The sequence below is a fragment of the Nicotiana tabacum genome, chromosome 17, assembly GCF_000715075.1.
Source record: "Nicotiana tabacum cultivar K326 chromosome 17, ASM71507v2, whole genome shotgun sequence".
NCBI classification, from domain to species: Eukaryota; Viridiplantae; Streptophyta; class Magnoliopsida; order Solanales; family Solanaceae; genus Nicotiana; species Nicotiana tabacum.
This window is the reverse complement of record NC_134096.1, coordinates 34,749,481-34,767,028: the sequence shown is the minus strand read 5'-3', so window position 1 is coordinate 34,767,028 and position 17,548 is coordinate 34,749,481. Positions and strand designations below refer to the sequence as shown.

At 37.7% G+C, this 17,548-nt stretch overlaps 1 protein-coding gene across 2 annotated transcripts; it reads right to left on the bottom strand.

The window, feature by feature from the left end:
- Positions 1 to 636: 636 nt before the first annotated feature.
- Positions 637 to 7,441, bottom strand: LOC107769518 (uncharacterized). Of its 2 annotated transcripts, none has more exons than XM_016588740.2 (6): positions 6,988 to 7,436; positions 4,830 to 4,982; positions 4,562 to 4,655; positions 4,321 to 4,403; positions 2,568 to 2,721; positions 637 to 1,060 (listed from the first exon to the last, which is right to left on the bottom strand). In XM_016588740.2, exons 1-6 carry the CDS (start codon positions 7,150 to 7,152, stop codon positions 825 to 827), a joined length of 885 nt encoding a protein of 294 aa, XP_016444226.2. In that variant the 5' UTR covers positions 7,153 to 7,436; the 3' UTR covers positions 637 to 824. The 2 variants fall into 2 exon arrangements, with proteins under 2 accessions (XP_016444226.2, XP_016444227.2); XM_016588741.2 differs by having other exon boundaries at positions 929 to 1,068; positions 6,988 to 7,441.
- Between the last annotated feature and the right edge of the window lie 10,107 nt (positions 7,442 to 17,548).

The following is a 17,548-nucleotide window of genomic DNA, read 5'->3' as shown; positions in this document are numbered from 1 at the left end:
TCAAGCCTAACTAAATTTCTCTGTTATATAGAAGAGCCAAGTTGGTCGACCAAGAGTAAAAGAGTAATTTCATATTTCTATTAAAATTGCTCATATAGTTGTAAATAAACAAACAGGCGACTACAACAGACTCTAGAAGCATCCTTCAATCTTTCTCATTCCGAAAAAACAAACGCGAGATGACAATCTTCATTAGTTTATGTTACCCTTTCACTTATCTTCATCTTGAAAGTTGGTAAACTTATTAATTTTTCATAATAAAGAACGTTATTGTGGTTTAAAATCAGTCTAATAATAGACTAAAGTGTTTTCAAAATTTTCAAGAAGGTGAAACGTTCTTGTATCATTTATTTCTTGCTTTTCTATTTGTTTGGGGGATAACTACGGGGATTCCTTTATTTACCTTTTTTTTTCTCTCTTTCTAAACTAATTTTGGTTAGAAATGTAATAGCAGTATCTGTGGACATGCATATATCAAAGAAAATGTTATTTGCCTGAGAGACAATACCATCAGGACACTTGAGCACCACATAAGACTTCTCACGTGAATTTTCATAGAAAAAAAAGTACAGATATGAAAGTGAAATAAACTGTTGTTACTTAATTCAGTCTTCATGTCAACTCAGGGATAACTTCTTGGCAGAAACTCAATTCATTCCAGGCAGCAAGTGTACGATCTTTTTTTAAGCACAAATAAAAGTGAAACTGTAATTTGTTACTTATTTCACAGTTTAATTAGAAGATAATATTCCTGTAAGGACCAACTAAGAAAACAAGCTGCTGCTCGAATATGATCCGGGAAGGATCAATCAAAACCAAGTAGATCACCATGGAATTTGTTGACCATCCCAGGCAAAGAACTTGCCATTATCAGATCTCTTTGTGTTGTTTATGATGCTGAGCAGCTTCTGAACAGAGTACTCTTTGGTGAAAAGTTTTTCTTTTGGAACATTTCTTTGAAATGGTTTAGAGAGATCAGTGTCCACCGTGCCTGGGTGCAACAAAATGCATATAATTGGATCCTTCTTGCGTGCAAATTCCACCGCCACATTCTGTGCTACTGCAGCACTAAGACATGGTTAGCATGAGCTAAAGATTTAGTCCCACTTGAGGACTTATCTGATAATTTCAGTCAGACTATTCACAGGTACACAACAAGCCAACTTCGTCATTATTGACTTTAACTCACTACACCACTGTATATATGTATCCTATAAAGAGTCTGGGGCACATAAACGTCTTTTCATCAGTGTCGGGGCTCACTAAACTTAAGATCGAAGAGCCAAAAAAATTAGTTTCTCCCTTTTCTGATCTCCGTACTCAACAAGACATGAAAAACAAATATATGTGATGAAATCTTAATTAACCAATGTTGCAAATAGCACCAGAAAGCATTCAAGTGTTATCTTGTTTGGTTGCTCACAAAATAGTACAAGGAAAGGAAACACAACCAGGAACTCGTCATGCATTCTGTAGAAACAATTTCCTTGTGTATTTTGCAATGTCCTAAAAAGCAGAAAAGAAAATCAAATATTTGTAGCTGAATTTAAGGGGACATGGGTCCAGAAATATGCATAACATTTCACCAAGATTTTGCTTGGTTATTAGCAGACCTCAACATATATTGAATTACCCTAACATTAAGTCATTGTATTATGGAATTATAGAAATGCTTGAAGAAGTGTATCCCGAACTAAAAAAGAAACATTCCAACGTTTTCTCATAATCATACTGAATTGTTATTGTGTGTGTCCACAAGAAATGATACTCGGAAGAAAATGCACCACGTAATGGCAGATGTGCCCTACATTAGTGATATCTGTCGAATTACATTATTGATTTCTGGTCTCTAAACAATCAAAACATAGCCAAGTATGTCCCAAGCATTGATGAGTTTAAGGGTACCAGTGACGCTAATCATCACTAAACTGAATTGTAAGCAAGATAGAAAGGATACGGAGAGGAATGAACTTCACACTCAATATCCTTTAAGCAGAGAAAACTAAACTGCTCACCTATCCTATGATTCTTTAGGCAAAAATAAACATTTATCAAGTTAAGATCTGCGCCCCAGACTGAGCCAGAAGAAGTTAAAACCTGGCCAAGGTGGAGACTGTCGTGTTTGGACCCCTACTACCACCAATCTCTTGACAGCATCTACCATATAATTTATAAGAGAAGCTCTTTGGTTGAACTGAGCGGACATTCTAGTGATCATCTAAAACTGATTCTCATTTCCCTACAATTTTGACTTACCAGTTCACAAAATGCATGAAACTGGAACCATTGTTTTATCTCTTTTCTTTGTTTCTCCTTTTCCTGTTAAGTGGTTAATACAATTAGTAATTGTTTCCTAACCGTGCAACAAATCCTCAAATTCTTGTACGCAAAATCTTGCCTTCGATGATCATGCTAGAGATATCTATAATACATTTGCTATCATTTTTATTTTAGCTTACACCATATATTGCTGGATCAAAGAAAGTTCATGGAAAACTTCAACTTTACCATCCATAAGAAGAAGTTAAATAAGTAACCGGTTAAATGGATTTATTTAAGAATCATACACTGATTCAAGGCCGTCTTAGATGCACGATAGGAATGCCACCCTCCCAAACTATTGTCTCCAATCGATCCCACCCTTGCGCTTAAGTTAACAACAACAGCAAAATCCTTGTCAGTACCAGACCCACCTCCAGCTTTCAGCAAAGGCCACATATGCTGTTCACCCAAAACATAAACTAAAGGTTACAACATGTAAGGTAATGAGGTATTCAATAAAAAAAAAAGAAAAAGGTAAATTTAACATTGAGAATCCTCAATTTTTGACATGATATACTATAACAGAATCTCCTATCAGCACATCCCTGCTGTATTTGTTTTTAGCAATGCAGCACTTGGTAACTCATGAAACACGTGTATGGGCGGATCATTCTTCTAAGTGTCTCGATATAACTAGTGGATGGCTAACTTTAGCAAGATCTCTCTTTTTTTTTCGATGAGTCTAACTTTAGCAAGATCTTCTATGCAGAAAGTCCAGCAATCAGATTCTTGTACGCTCCATGATGGTTTCCCCTTAATTCACCAGGATAATCAAAAATTTCCAACTTCAACTGATGATGGTGGCTCAATATAATTGAGATAGGAAAATATGATTTATCTAGATTAGTCTATTTTATTGTTCAAATCTATAGGAAACCTAAAGGATCTGGTGGTCCTCACTTCTATCAAATTAGTTTTGCGAACAATAAAGAGTTAGACAAGCTATTATTCAACCCTCTGAGGGAAGCACTTGCCAAAAATCTTGAAATGGAAACTTTAAGACTCTGGACTAAGATTCAGCATGACAGCGAGTCCGACAATAAGGTTCCTATATGCTCCAGGTTTATTTTTAGCTAAATTCACCAAAATAATCCAAATATCCAACTTAATTTGATGATCGCGGTTCAATACAACTCACATAGGATAAATATTTTATTCAGATTATTTTATTATTCAAAATTTATAGGAAACCTAAAGCATCTGGATGTCTTCTATCTTAACTTCTATCAAGTTAGACAAGCTAGTATTCAACCCTCTGAGGGAAGATTTGCTACAAATTAATGGAAAACTTAAGACTCTGGACCTTTCTTTCAGCATGACAAGAAGGAATTTCTACAAATTGAGACATCTCTGACAAATTAGAATTGTGCAGATTATTGAAGGATATTTTACCACGTTATCTTTTCTCCACTTCTTCGCTTAGGTTGTGATGTACAGTTTGTTAATAACTGGTTATTAACATTACTACTAACAAAGGGCTAGAGATCGCTGTGTTAAGAGCTCATAGTTTAAGAAAGATTCAAGTCTCACAGAATACTAGGATTCTTGTCTGCGACAAGGTTCGAACTAGTGATGTGCGCCTACCAACACATCAAGCGCTGCGCTCTTACCAGTAAACCAAAGCCTTGGTGGCCTGTTTGATGATTATTGATGAAAAAGAAAATGTTCGGCTTTGGGAAAAGAGAGTTGCTACTCTATTCTAATATGCTTGGTCAGCAAATTTTGGTATAAAGGAGGCAAACTTCAACTAAGTTGTTTAGCTTCATTGTCAGGTTAAAAACATATTAGCTCCTTCTCTTCAAGGAGAGGGGAGACAATTCCTGATCATTTACACGTTAACAGGGATAATAACTAGTTTGTCGATCAAACATCAGGTACAAGATATTCATGGCTGAGCATTCAAAATCTTGATTGCTCAGAAATGGTTGCTGCTGCAAAAGAAATCACACAGAAATAGTTGTTTTCGCCTACAGCATGACAGAAACTAAAATACCGCACCTTAATAACCAAAATAGGACCAACAGCATTGATATCATAAGCAAGAAGCAAGGATGATCTCTGCACCTTACTCAGTGTCGTTTCTGTACTGAAAAAAGAGAGAAGATAAATGATTCACTTCACCAATTCCATAATTCAAAGAAAGGAAAGGACCATTTTATCTGTTTCATCATTATAAGTCGCAACAATGTCCAATCTAAGATTGATAAATTTATTAAAACAAAACAAAGAAACAATATACCTGGCTGCATAGCATTGGGTATTGAAAGAACACCAGATGCATTAATTAGAAGGTTTAGCGAGCCATATTTGTCTATGATCGATTTGGCTGAGTCCTGAGAATTAGCGTTGTTATGAAATACTAGAAAGTACATGAACAAACAAGACTGACAAGAATCCAAGAAATACTCAAATGATTCTTTTGGCAAGTGGAGCTAAGTTAGTCATCCCACTTATGAACAAAAAGGATAAAGGAAAAAGTGGGTAAGGAACTAACTATTGAAATATACCTCCATAGTGCTTTCAACTGTAAGATCTAACTGATGAATGTCAAGGCGCTCCGGAAACTTATTCTTCAACTCCAGAAGCCCTGGTGCTCCACTAGGATTACGACACGTTGCAACAATATAGCCTTTGTCATTTCTCTCTAACAATTGTCTGACCTGCATTAGTGGGAAACTCAGGTAAAACATTGCTTGAGCAGTTAAAGAACATGGTAATTAACTGACAATCACAGTTCATTAATGATTGGACGAAATAGAGGTAATGTTGGTTTATCCTGTTCGAGGAATTCTTCCCATGCACAGAAAATTATATCAAGAAATGCTAAATTTTAGGGTTGGCAAAAGATTTGAACTCTTCTACTCAGACCACCCTACCGAAAACAAAAGTTCATGTAGACAGATATCAAATAAGGACTTTAACGAACCTAATGATTACTCCAGCAAGTCAAGCCAAATTCTTGATTTATATGTCAGCCATACCTGATAAGGTCATAGAGAAAAAAATTCTACTGCTTTGTTTCAAATTTCATGAAGGCTGTACGATTTCATTTCATTTGTGCAAATTTTGGCTGTGACGTGGGAATCACGAAAAATGGGATGGCAAAGGGAGACCTATGGAAAAGAAAGGAAAAGAGAAAAGGAATGGAAAATGAAGAAGAAAAGAAATTGGAAATCCAGTCTATATTTTAACTTGCTGTATGGATAAGGGTGCACTACACCCAATGATTTGGATTGTAAAAGAACTTGGTCCTTTATGTGCAATTATGCCAAAGGCGCCCTACAGCCATTTCCCTGGATCAAACGCTTAATCTAAAACCTGGTACCAGAGAAAGACTTTGGTTTATGATTCCACCTTCTTCATCAAAATAATATACTAGGCACGCTCTGCTTGTGTTAGGTGCAAAATTCTTCTATTTGAACTAAGCAGAGACAACATCAATTCAAGAAAGAGGACTAAAAGTAAAAGACTACCCAGAATCAAGAAATCCCTTTCAGGTTTTCAACATTATTGCTACGGTATTCAGAATAAGACACGGACTTACAATTAATACCCCAAAAATCAATATAATCTAAAGACACAGAAAGACATTCTTTATAATTTCTTTAATCAGCAATAGCATGCCATATTATGTTAGACAAATTAGACAATACCCATAATCTCCGTCTATATTGCTGAGATTTAAGCGGTTCATACTTGGCATAATAGGCATCTGCACTAAATGGACCATAATTGCATCTTTTCATCAAAAGAATCATGCAATAAAACAGTTAAACACTTGAAGCAACAAATAATGCCGGATCAATCAAATGTTCAAGCCGTACAGCACATAGGACAGCATACAATGTCTTATGATAGATGCCTATGTAAGCGCTAACTTATTCTTCACAATTAAAGACAAGCAGTTCAAAATTTCAAATACTACTATATGGTACTACATAGGAACAGTCCTCGAGCACTATAATGAATTATTCTCTCTAATAAATCACTCTCTGTTCCATTTTATGGGACGATTTTTGACTAAAACACAAAAGGGAACCCCGGTGCCCAGACCACCCCCATCCACACAAGGTTTGGGGAATGGCCGCACCCCAAGGGTGTGATGCATATAATGTACTCCCTCCCTCCCAATTTATGTGACACTATTCGCTTTTCGAGAGTTAATTTGACTAATCTTTAAAGCTAAATTGGTTTACATTAGCTCAATATTTTAAAATTAAAATTTAGATATTTAACACTATATGAAAAGTAATATAAGTTGCAATTATTCTCATTTCAATACGATGAAAAAATATATTTTAAAATATTAGTCAAAGTTCACATAGTTCGAGAAGCGAAAAATGTCACGTAAATTGAGACGGAGTGAGTACCAAAATTATTTCTTTTAAGATCACGTCGTTTCTATGAGTATATGATGTAAAATAGAAATGCTAAAAGTAAATAGTTCTCAAATAAACAAATCTGACAATCATTTTAGAAAGGACTAAAAGGAAAAAATTGTATAGAATGAAAGTTTATGCGACACTGTTTTCTAGTTAATCTGTTCGGAAGAGAATGATATATTTTTATATCTAAAAACCAAAAGCATGACACTTTTAAGCCAACGCACATTTTATAGGATAGAAGAAAGAGATAAAGAGAGAGGGAGAAAGAAAGAAGACTTACAAATTCCAAGCCAATGCCCCTGGAAGCTCCTTGAACCATTGAAACGCCTCCTTCCCATGTCGGCGCAGAAGCTGAACTGGAGAATGCGTACCTTCTTCTTTCCAGAACTGGTCCAAAATATGGCCTGGCCATGAAAATCCGCTGGCTAAGAAGATTCAACTTCATCCTGCAGCTACTGAATCACGAAATTCCAACTATAAATCAGAACTTTTGTAAGTTCTGGTCGATCTTATTCGTGTGGGTTTGGCAAATGGAAGTGTGATTAGTATGAGAAAGGGAAATTGGCGAAGGCAGCAGTGAATGTTGCATCCGTAACTTTATAGTTTCTTTTAACTACCTTTTGCGTCTGGTGCCCAAGGTTTTTATGAAGAGAAATCAGCCACGTCGTTACGGTAGAGGAGTGGAAATTGCATATGTGGCACTGTTCTTTGCCCTCCTTTCTTGGACCCTGCATAAGGGATTCCTGAACCGAACTAACCATTTTTTGCCTCGAATAAATGCTCACTTACACTGATATTTATATTATACCCGTCAATTTAAAAATTAAAATTAAAATTAAAATTAAAATTAAAATATATATCATTTAGCTATTGTTATGTTATAGATATTATTATTTATATATAAAAAATTTATTGGTTTGATACAAATAATAAATTTATATATATGCATTTATTTTATTTGAACAGTAAAATTTAATCAAATAATTTGAGAATTAAATGCGAATGAGGGCATTAACTTAATCTTACAAAATTTAAGATATATAGTGGCAAATCCAGAAATTTAAGTTCATAGGCGCTTAACTTTTGTTGACGTAAAGTTATTACCAATCACATCGTATATCATATAAGTGTATAATTATTTGAATACGATAATTAAAAAAAATTAACAAAAAAACTCGTAGTATTAATATTATGGACGTTGTAAAACTATGATAGATAACGCAACTGATGAGAAGAAGATCGATGGTTTTGTCCCTTCGGGTGGAATTGCTCGTCTTTAGGGCCGAACTTTGGAGTTCTATTTCTTTCTTTATAGTGAATTAAATTTTGTAAAAAAAATAAAACAAGGTCAGCATAAAGGAATTTAAAAAAGAAATAGTATTGGGCAATAAAATGGCTAATGAAACTGGAACAAAAAAGAGAAAGTTGCTTTGATAATATAAAAAAAAAAAAATAATTTGCCTGTTAAAAACGGCTTGTTGGGAGCGAGATTCGAACTCTCAACCCCTCAACTTTCATAAAGCTCCAATGCCTTTCCTTAATCAAAGCATCCATCAAACTTTTTGTCTATGGGATTCTTGCTAATATTTTGTATTTGTTTCCTCAAATTTTTTATACAATTATATATACTATAGATCGAGGTTAATGGGTGCTCGAGCAATAATCTTTTTGACTTGTATCCTCTAGGATATAACAGCCCGATCATATCATATAACTCAGACAAACTGTAACAACCCGCCCGGTCGTTTTGAGTATTACAACCCCATTCCCCCATTTACTGCTCAATTTATGCTTTTCAATTGTTGTATGACTTGCAGGGGTAATTGGTTCGGGTCGGAAGGATTTCAGAATGAATTGAGACACTTAGTCTCATAATGGAAAGCTTAAGTTGGAAAAGTCGATCGGATATTGATCTATGTGTAAACGACCTTGGATTCGAATTTCGATGATTCTAGTAGCTCCGTATGGTAATTTTGGACTTAGGTGCATGTCCGAAAAATTATTTGGAGGTCCGTAGTGGAATTAGGCTTGAAATGACGAAAGTTGAATTTTTTGGAAGTTTGACTGAGGGGTTGACTTTTTGATATCAGGGTCGAAATCCGATTCTGGAAAATTGGAATAGGTCCGTAATGTGAAATGTGACTTGTGTGCAAAATTTGAGGTCATTCCGGATTGATTTGATGTGTTTCGATACAAGATATAGAATTTGAAAGTTCAAAGTTCACAGATTTGATTTGAGGTGCGATTCGTCGTTTTGATGTTGTTTAATGTGATTTGAGGCCTCGAGTAGGTCAGTGTTATGTTATGGGACTTGTTGGTATAATTGGTCGGGGTCCCAAGTGACTCGGGTAACTTTCGGACGAGGTTCAGATTAATTTCGTTGCTTATTGCATTGTTGAAGGCTGCTGGTTCTGGTGTTTTCGCACCTGCGGAAATGGGCTCGCAGGTGCGATGGTCGCAGAAGCGACAATACACACGCAGAAGCGAGGGTCTTCACAGGTGCGGTGCCTGTTGCGTAAAAGCGCGACCGCATGTGCGGTCCTAGGCATCGCAGTAGCGATCTGGGCTGGCCAAGCTATTCTCGCAGAAGCGAGTTATTTTCCACAGAAGCGAGGGTCGCAGGTGCGACCTCTTGTCCGCATCTGCGAAAGTGCTGGGCAAAATCCTTTAAGTTCGAGGGTTCGTGATTTTTCACCATTTTCGAATTTTGGAGCTCAGTTTGGGCGACTTTGGAGAGGAATAAACCACACAACTTGGTGTGAGTGTTCTTGACTCCCTTGTGATTATATTCCATGAATCTATCTTCATTTTTAGCAATTGGTTGATGAATTTAAAAAGAAAATTGGGGGTGTTGGTCTAAAGTTCATAATACGAATTTTTAAGTTTTGAACATCGATTTGGAGTCGGAATTGAGTCAAATTAGTATGGTTGAACTTGTAATTGGATGGTTTGTCGTATTTTGTGAGTTTCGTCGGATTCCGAGACGTGAGCCCCACGGGCGATTTTTGGAGTGTAATTTCGGATTTTGTGGGAAAATATTAATATTTTGATATGGAATTAATTCCTATAATTGTGTGGACTAAATCAAATTTATTGTGGCTAGATTCGAGTAATTCAAAAGTTGATACGCACAGAATGGGAATTCTGGAGCATTGTTTAGCTTGCTCGACTTTGAATTCGTCTTGTTCGCGGTAAGTAACTCTTCTAAACTTGGAGCTGAGGGTATGAACCCTGAATATACGTATTATGTGAATTGTTTGAAGGTGACACACATGCTAGGTGACGGGCGTATGGGCGTGCACCATAGAAATTGTGACGTAATTGTTTCCGTAGAATTTTATAGTCAAATAATCTTGGCATTTTCTATGCAGTTTTATATATTAAAGAAATTTAGCGGAGAATCGTATTAAAAATCATGTTGAGGCTATGTGCCAGTATTATTGAGACCCACAGAGGTCATATAGTTGTGAATTATTTATTTTAAATTGAAAATTTATGCTCAGTTATATTCATTTCATTGCATATCATATCTTAGTATCTGTTGTTATTTATTGATACATCATATCATCATTTTCGGGCTATTTTCATGACATTGTGATCCCATGAGAGAGAGACTAGAGAGATTGATGATCGATGGAGGCCGAGGGCCTGACTGTGAGGATATTTTTGGGATCGGGCTGCACGTCGCAGCAGGCCATGTTGGCTTTATATATTATTATTATTATTATTATTATTATTATTATTATTATTATTATTATTATTATTATTATTATTATGTGTTTTGTGGGTTGCCCGCCTGCAGCAGGACTTATAAGCTTTATATAGCACGTGAGTTGTTCATGCAGCACGTGAGTTGTTCGTGCAGCACGTGAGTTGTCCGTGCGGTTTATAGCGCTTGGGTTGAAGGAGCTCCTCCGGAGTCTGCACACACTCCCAGTGAGCGCGGTTGATATTATTGAGGGATGAATCTTCCCTGGTCATGGATCTTGTCCGAAGTATTATATACCTGGAGATGGATCTTCTCCACGGGCTGGATTAGCCCTACTCGGTACTGAGTGACTGATGATCAATTGATATGTATATTCCGGGATGGATCTTCCCTGGGCCGGATTGGCCATATACAGTACTGAGTGATTGGGCATGATGAGTGGAATGTGTGAGAAAGTGAGATTGAGTACTCTGAGAGTGTGAGTACATGAGTTCATCTCTGAGATACATTGCATTGACATGGACACATGACATACAGGCATAAAAATGTATTTTCCTCATGTTGTACGGTATCACATCATCCATGATTTGTCACACATGTTGAAAGATGGGCATAGTGATGCATTTGTTTTACACTGGTTATCTGGACAGAAAATGAGACATCTTAATTATCATTGAAAGGATTTTGAAAAAATTACTGTTTTCAAACTTACTCATATTTTTGGCAACTTCGATAAACGATTTAGGTTTTCACTGATGTACTTGAAAGGCAGAACTATTTTCAGAAATCATGATTTAGCTGAGCATTTTTATCTCTGAGTTACTTCTTGTATTATTTGCTTTACGTTGTTATGGTCTGTTGTTGGCTATTGGTGTGGACCTGACCTTGGTACAAACTCATCACTACTTTCAACCTAAGGTTAGGTTTGTTACTTATTGAGTACATGTGGTCGGTTGTACTCATACTACACTTCTGCACCTTGCGTGCAGATATTGGCTGCTGATGTTGCTGTGTTCGTTGGGAGCTGGATCTGAAGATGTACCTGCGTTCCGATTGTTGCTGCCACTTGTTCATGATAGCCTTAGATTCATAAAACTCTGTTTATGTACTTTTCTAACAAATGATATATTTACTTCACACCAGCTTTGTATACTCCATTCTTAGAAGCTCATGATTTGTACTACCAGTTCTTGGGGAATGTATAAGATTAAGATTTTTCTTTACTTAAATTGCTTCAATAATTGTTATTGGAATTGAATATTTGATAATTGGCTTACCTAGCGGGTTGGGTTAGGTGCCATCACGACTAGTCAGATTTTGGGTCGTGACAAGGTGGTATTAGAGCTCTAGGTTCATAGGTTCTACAAGTCATGAGCAAGTGTCTAGTAGAGTCTTGCGAATCCGTATGATGACGTCCATACTTATCTTCGAGAGGCTACAGGGTATTTAGGATAATTTCCATCTTTCTTTCCTTATCGTACGAAATTGATTCAGCTTGAAACATAACTCTTTGAATTCCTTCCACGCATTCGTATACGCACATGAGCGCTCAGTATTGGTTGTGCATCGCCGTCTTGTGATTCTATGAAGGAGGTTTGAGATGTGTATTCTGTGTTTTGGTGATGGGCCAGTCTAGGGGATTTGGGCCATGGTTAGACCGTAACTTAAGCTCGGTATCTTCAGTTGCAACTTGTACATTTAGACTCATATGTCCGGTAACGTCCCTACTAGAGGAATATATGGCTCGATGAGTAGTGGAATGGCTTTGTGATGAGTATGATGTAACTGCGTGATGTGTTAAGATAATTTGGAATGTGACGAGAAGTGTTTCCTTGAAACGTAAAGGAATGCCATTGGGTGCTTGATTTTTGTTTTGATGTAACGTACAGTCTTGAGTATTAATGTTTTGAAGGATCTTTCACGTTGTTAAATTTTGGAATAAATTAAATTCTCATGACTGGTTAATGAGTTTGGACTCAGAAAGATTAAGTGATTTCATAGTAATTGTAACTGCGAAATGGTATAACAAGATACCAATTTGAGACTAAGCAGGTGGGTTATCCCCTGCGGAGTAATCTACGTAGGTATGTTCCTTATAATGTGAATGGAGAGTTTCTTTTCTACCAGTGGGGCGAATGTGTTGAGATTTGAACTGGAATCTGGTTGAGAAAGTTGACTTGACTGTCAAGAGAATAAATGCAAGCTTAGTGGATGATTGAGGTATTTTATGGTTGGTGTTACATGAGCTTGAGAAGAATTTTTATTGAACTGACTGTGGCATTATGACAGTAATAGAGTATGGATATTGCGAGTTATCAAGTGTTTAAATTTATGGCTTTGAGCCAAGTGGGGGAGTCTGCTATTGACAATTCAATTCATGGTTATGTGTCAAATTTTTGTTTTGGTCTGAGGTATACTTGGGAATCAGTGTTGACTTGCAGAGGTGGAGTTCGAGAATAACTTGAGTAAGGAAATTTCTGGATACGGGTTATGGCACTTTAGGAGTATAGGAAAAATCATGGGATGAGTGAGCTGTTATTTCTGAAGGATGTAGTGCGCACAAAGTATGAATTTGATCGGTGGTATTAAGGCAGGGTTACTTCTTTGAGTGTTGATTGTGCTAAAGGAGCACATTTCTTTCGGCCCGTTTGGGGTGGAGCAAATTAGATTTGAGCAGAGTGGATGACTCTCGAGAGGGTTCTAATGGATTAAAAAAAAGGTATAAGTGGCAATTGAAAATTTTTCGGATTCGTATATCGCTAGAATTAGTTACTTACATTGGATGGTGTCGGGACTTGCGGTAATTCTGCATGACTATGGATTCTATATTTCAGTATAAAAAGGGAAAGGGGGACAATTTTAAATTTACATAAGGTCTTTCAGAGTAGAGAGTGGTTGTGGTACTTTTGGGGTACTTAAGAGGGAATTCAGTGACTTATGGGCCTTAGGACATTGTGGTTCTATGCTAGGGTTCGTGGGGTGAGTTGTGGTTAAAGATCGTTGTGTTTTAGCAAGGAGAGGTATCAATCTGAAGACAAATTCGGAAGGGACTCGGAGAAATAGGACAACTACGTAGTAGACTGGACCAATATGGTAATGGTAGGATCGGTCCTTTGGGTAATTACGATGTGGTAAGACTTTACAGATGTTTTGGTGGCAATATTCTTGGGTTTGGTGACCTGCATGGCCAGGTCGAGTTAGAGGAATTCAATTCTAATAGCTTAGTTATGTGCTAATAGATTTTAAAGTATTCTTGATGGTTTCCACCATGATTTGAGATGGATATTTTCTACCGGTGTGGGGAACGTGTTGTGCGTTGTGATTTCCTCCTGGAAAGAAGCAAGAAAAAGGTTTCTAACTAATAGGGTATGTAAATTGTTGGTGACTCAAAGTTGATAATGAGATTCTTGTGCTTGTCACATGATGGCATAATAGATGCGGTGTGTTGTGCGGGATTAAAATATACATATACGAGGTGGCAGTTCAGTCTTGAAGGGAAGGTCATAAATTCTTAGATGGAATGGACAATTTTTCGATGTTTAAATAAATGTTATAACTATTTGGTATTGCGTGAGTAGAGTGTACATTTCAGAAGGTGCACTATGTTTTGAATTATGGACATTTCATAGATATTGCGGCCCTCTCATGGTTGATAGACTACTACTATTCGAATTATTTATATGTGGCACGGAAGAATTATGGAAGTATTCCTCATGGGATGATCGTGCATGAAAGATGTGTTAGTCATTGGAATGCTAGAATTGGGATAAAAAATGGTGATTCGTGTGTTCTACGGATTTAGAGACTAGGAGTTTTCAAAAGCAGATTGTATCATGGTTGTGGACTGTGAAGTCATGGCCGAAGCTAGCCAGATGATAGTATGTATTACGATTCAGTCATTGTGGATTTCGTAGGGTTATTTATCTATTTGTGGGTGACCAGAGTTGATTTAGGGGTCCATTGTTAGGCCCAACTAGGTTGTGTATTCTACACCGAGTCGGATTGGTTGCCTCAATACTACTATTGTTGAGGGATGTGCCATTCAGTTGATGTTGAGCTTATTCGTTTTCCGAAATGATCTGAAAGTTACTATTCTATGCTACGAGGAGTTGTGATTCATTGGTTATATGCACACATGGTGCGGTTCTATTGGGGGCCTTATGGAGGAATCTGAGCGACATGAGTATTTGGGTATTGCATGATCGATTGCGTATTGGTTAGGTTTTTTCAGGTTTTGTGTGGCATTGTGTCATTTGCCTCTCCGTGGTTATTGATTCTGAGCAGGGTGAGTTGAGGTATATAATATGGACCAACATTTGGATGGGGTCACGCATTGCAACAGAGTTATGTTAAGGTATGAACCTTGTATTAGAATCGTGTGATGGTTCTACGGTGTGTGATGGATTTTCAGTATTTCTTTATGGCGGTACTTGTTAATCTTGCGGGGCAGTTCTCTCATTTGAGTCATTTTTCATGACTAAGTACATTTGAATTATTACGTATTGGTGCACGGATGGCACGGGTTGTGGCTCTGAGTTATATTGGTGTGGCATGTCTGTGGGATAGTTATGTTTAATAATATAAGGTCATTGGACCCAGAATGGGTACTGTCAGGTTTGATTACGGTATATTCGGGAGGATAATATTGAAAGTCGGCTTAGGAAGTGATTATGGTTCTGGTTGGGGCGAGAAACCTCCAAGACTTGTTTATCTGATAAGGGGTCATGAGATTTCTGTGTGTTTCTTTCATTATCAGCCGTATACGAAGGTTTTGGAATGAGTTTTGTTTGATATGGGGTTTAATACCAGTACCGGGTTAGTTGGAGTAGTTACTGTGATCGGGAATGGTGCTGCGAGCATACGAGTTGTGTAGTATGTTATGTGATTATATCTGAGGTTATGGTTATGGCTTGATTTAGCTTGTTCAGACTCATTCAGTGTGTAGATGTGAGATTCGTGTCTAGAAAAGAAATTCTAAATGTTGGGAATTGAATTTCAAGGTTTTTGGCCCAAGATTAAATTAATGATTTTTGTTGTGTTGTGATGTCAGGCCCATATGGAATAGGGTGACGTGGGATCACCCCCGGGTACGTGCGTGGTAAGATAGAATAGTGATTTGGGGTTTGGAAACAACTCTTGGCACGTTTGAGGACGAACGTATGTTTAAGTGGGGGAGAATGTAACAACCCGGCCGGTAGTTTTGAGTATTATAGCCCCGTTATCACGACCTCAAATTCCCTCCGTAGAATGTTGTGATGGCACCTAGTCTCTAAGACTAGGTAAGCCTATCAATGCAGAATAACAATTGAAATATGAAATAAATAAATACGCAATTCACATAATTACAACTCCCAAAACCCGGTAGAAATAAGTTACAAGCTTCTAAGAATTTATCCGCAATGTCTCAATATATCAGAGTCTAAAGAAAATAAGGAAACAACATAATAAGGATAAAACGGGACTCCCGAGCCTGCGGACGCTGGCATATATACCACGAAGTCTCCGTACACAGGTAGCTCACTGATGTCTGGGCTGGTAGGATGTACCTGGATCTGCACAAACCATCGCGGATCGCACAAAATTGAGTGCGGCCGCATAATCGATTTGTAGGGTCTCTGAAGTTTAATTGTGCGGACCGCACAAAATTGAGTGCAGGCGCGAAAACCAACCGCGGACCGCGCAAAATTGACTGCGACCGCACAAACTTAGCAATGACAAGTGCCTTTAACCTAGGGGTATCGTGGACCGTACAATTTTGTATGCGACCGCATACCCTAGCGCGGACCGCACAAAAATGTATGCGGCCACGAAATTCAAATAAGAGCGGCACTAAGTACGATTAATACTAGGGTGTTCACTAATTAGGCATGATTTGTGGCAATTAAACAATAAAAGCTACTAACCCCAGACCCCATTATGCATTCAAACACTACCCACATGCTTCTAAACAAGAATTAAGCATCAATTCGACATTTTTGGCATGAATATAACCCTAGATAAAAAGAAAACTGCAACAAAGACAATAAAAGAAAACAAAATGAAATTAATTCATTGAAATTAACATACCAGTAATGAAATGTAGTAGGGAATCAACAATTGATGAATATGGGATGAGATTAAAAACTAGAAAGACTGCACTGCTTTAGTCTAGTTTGAAGGTCAGAGTGTGTAAAGTGTGAATAATCTCAAAAAGTCCTATTTATACTCGACCATGTTGGCCCATCGACTTGCCTGAGTGCGGCCACATAGTTTTGGTGCGGTCCGCACTCTTTACCTTTTCTAACTCAGCAGTGGATTCAGTAGCCTGGTCCGTATAAAAATGGCTGCAGCTGCACAATCTGTGCGGTCCGCGAAATTATGATTGTGGCCGCGAATCCTTAAGGGATTTTGTCAGGCCAAACTTCAGAGAGTTGGCATTTTTCATCTTTCAGCTGTGCGACCGCACACAGAATTGTGCGGCCGCATAATTATGGCGTGGTCCGCGCAATTTCACCATTTGGCCAATTTTTGTCTCGTCAATTTTCTGCACTACACACCCAATTCCTGCATATACTTCACAACCAGTTAGTCCAAAACAATGCCTAATCTAATAAAAAGATCACAAGAAAGAAAAACACATGGGTTGCCTCCCAAGAAGCGCTTGATTTAACGGCGCGGCACGATGCATGTTACCATCATTCATTTGAAGTGGAACAATGCCACAACGTGGCCATTATCGACCTTACTAAGGTAGTGCTTCACCCGGTGCCCATTGACTCTAAAAATCTCACCATTCTTATTTTTCAAATCAAGAGCACCAAAAGGAGTCACATGTACCACTTCAAAAAGACCACTCCACTTTGATTTAAGCTTTCCCGGAAACATCCGTAGCCGAGAGTTGAATAAAATAACAAGGTCACCTTCTTTGAATTCTTTGTTTTGGATATACTTATCATGTAGGTACTTCATCTTGTCCTTATACAAGGATGAACTGGAGTAAGCATGGAAACGGAACTCATCAAGTTCATTCAATTTCTCCACCCGAAGATTGGCAGCTACATCCCACTCAAGGTTCAATTTCTTCAACACCCATATGGCCTTATGCTCTAATTCTACAGGAAGGTGACATGATTTTCCAAACACCAACTGATAC

Excerpts from the sequence above, each read along its gene's own strand:
- LOC107769518 (XM_016588740.2), bottom strand. The coding sequence starts at position 7,152 with ATGAAGTTGAATCTTCTTAGCCAGCGGATTTTCATGGCCAGGCCATAT. Across the intron at positions 4,983-6,987 it reads GGGGCATTGGCTTGGAATTT|GTCAGACAATTGTTAGAGAG; the intron begins GTAAGTCTTCTT and ends CCACTAATGCAG. Across the intron at positions 1,061-2,567 it reads TAAGACGGCCTTGAATCAGT|TAGCACAGAATGTGGCGGTG; the intron begins GTATGATTCTTA and ends TTAGTGCTGCAG.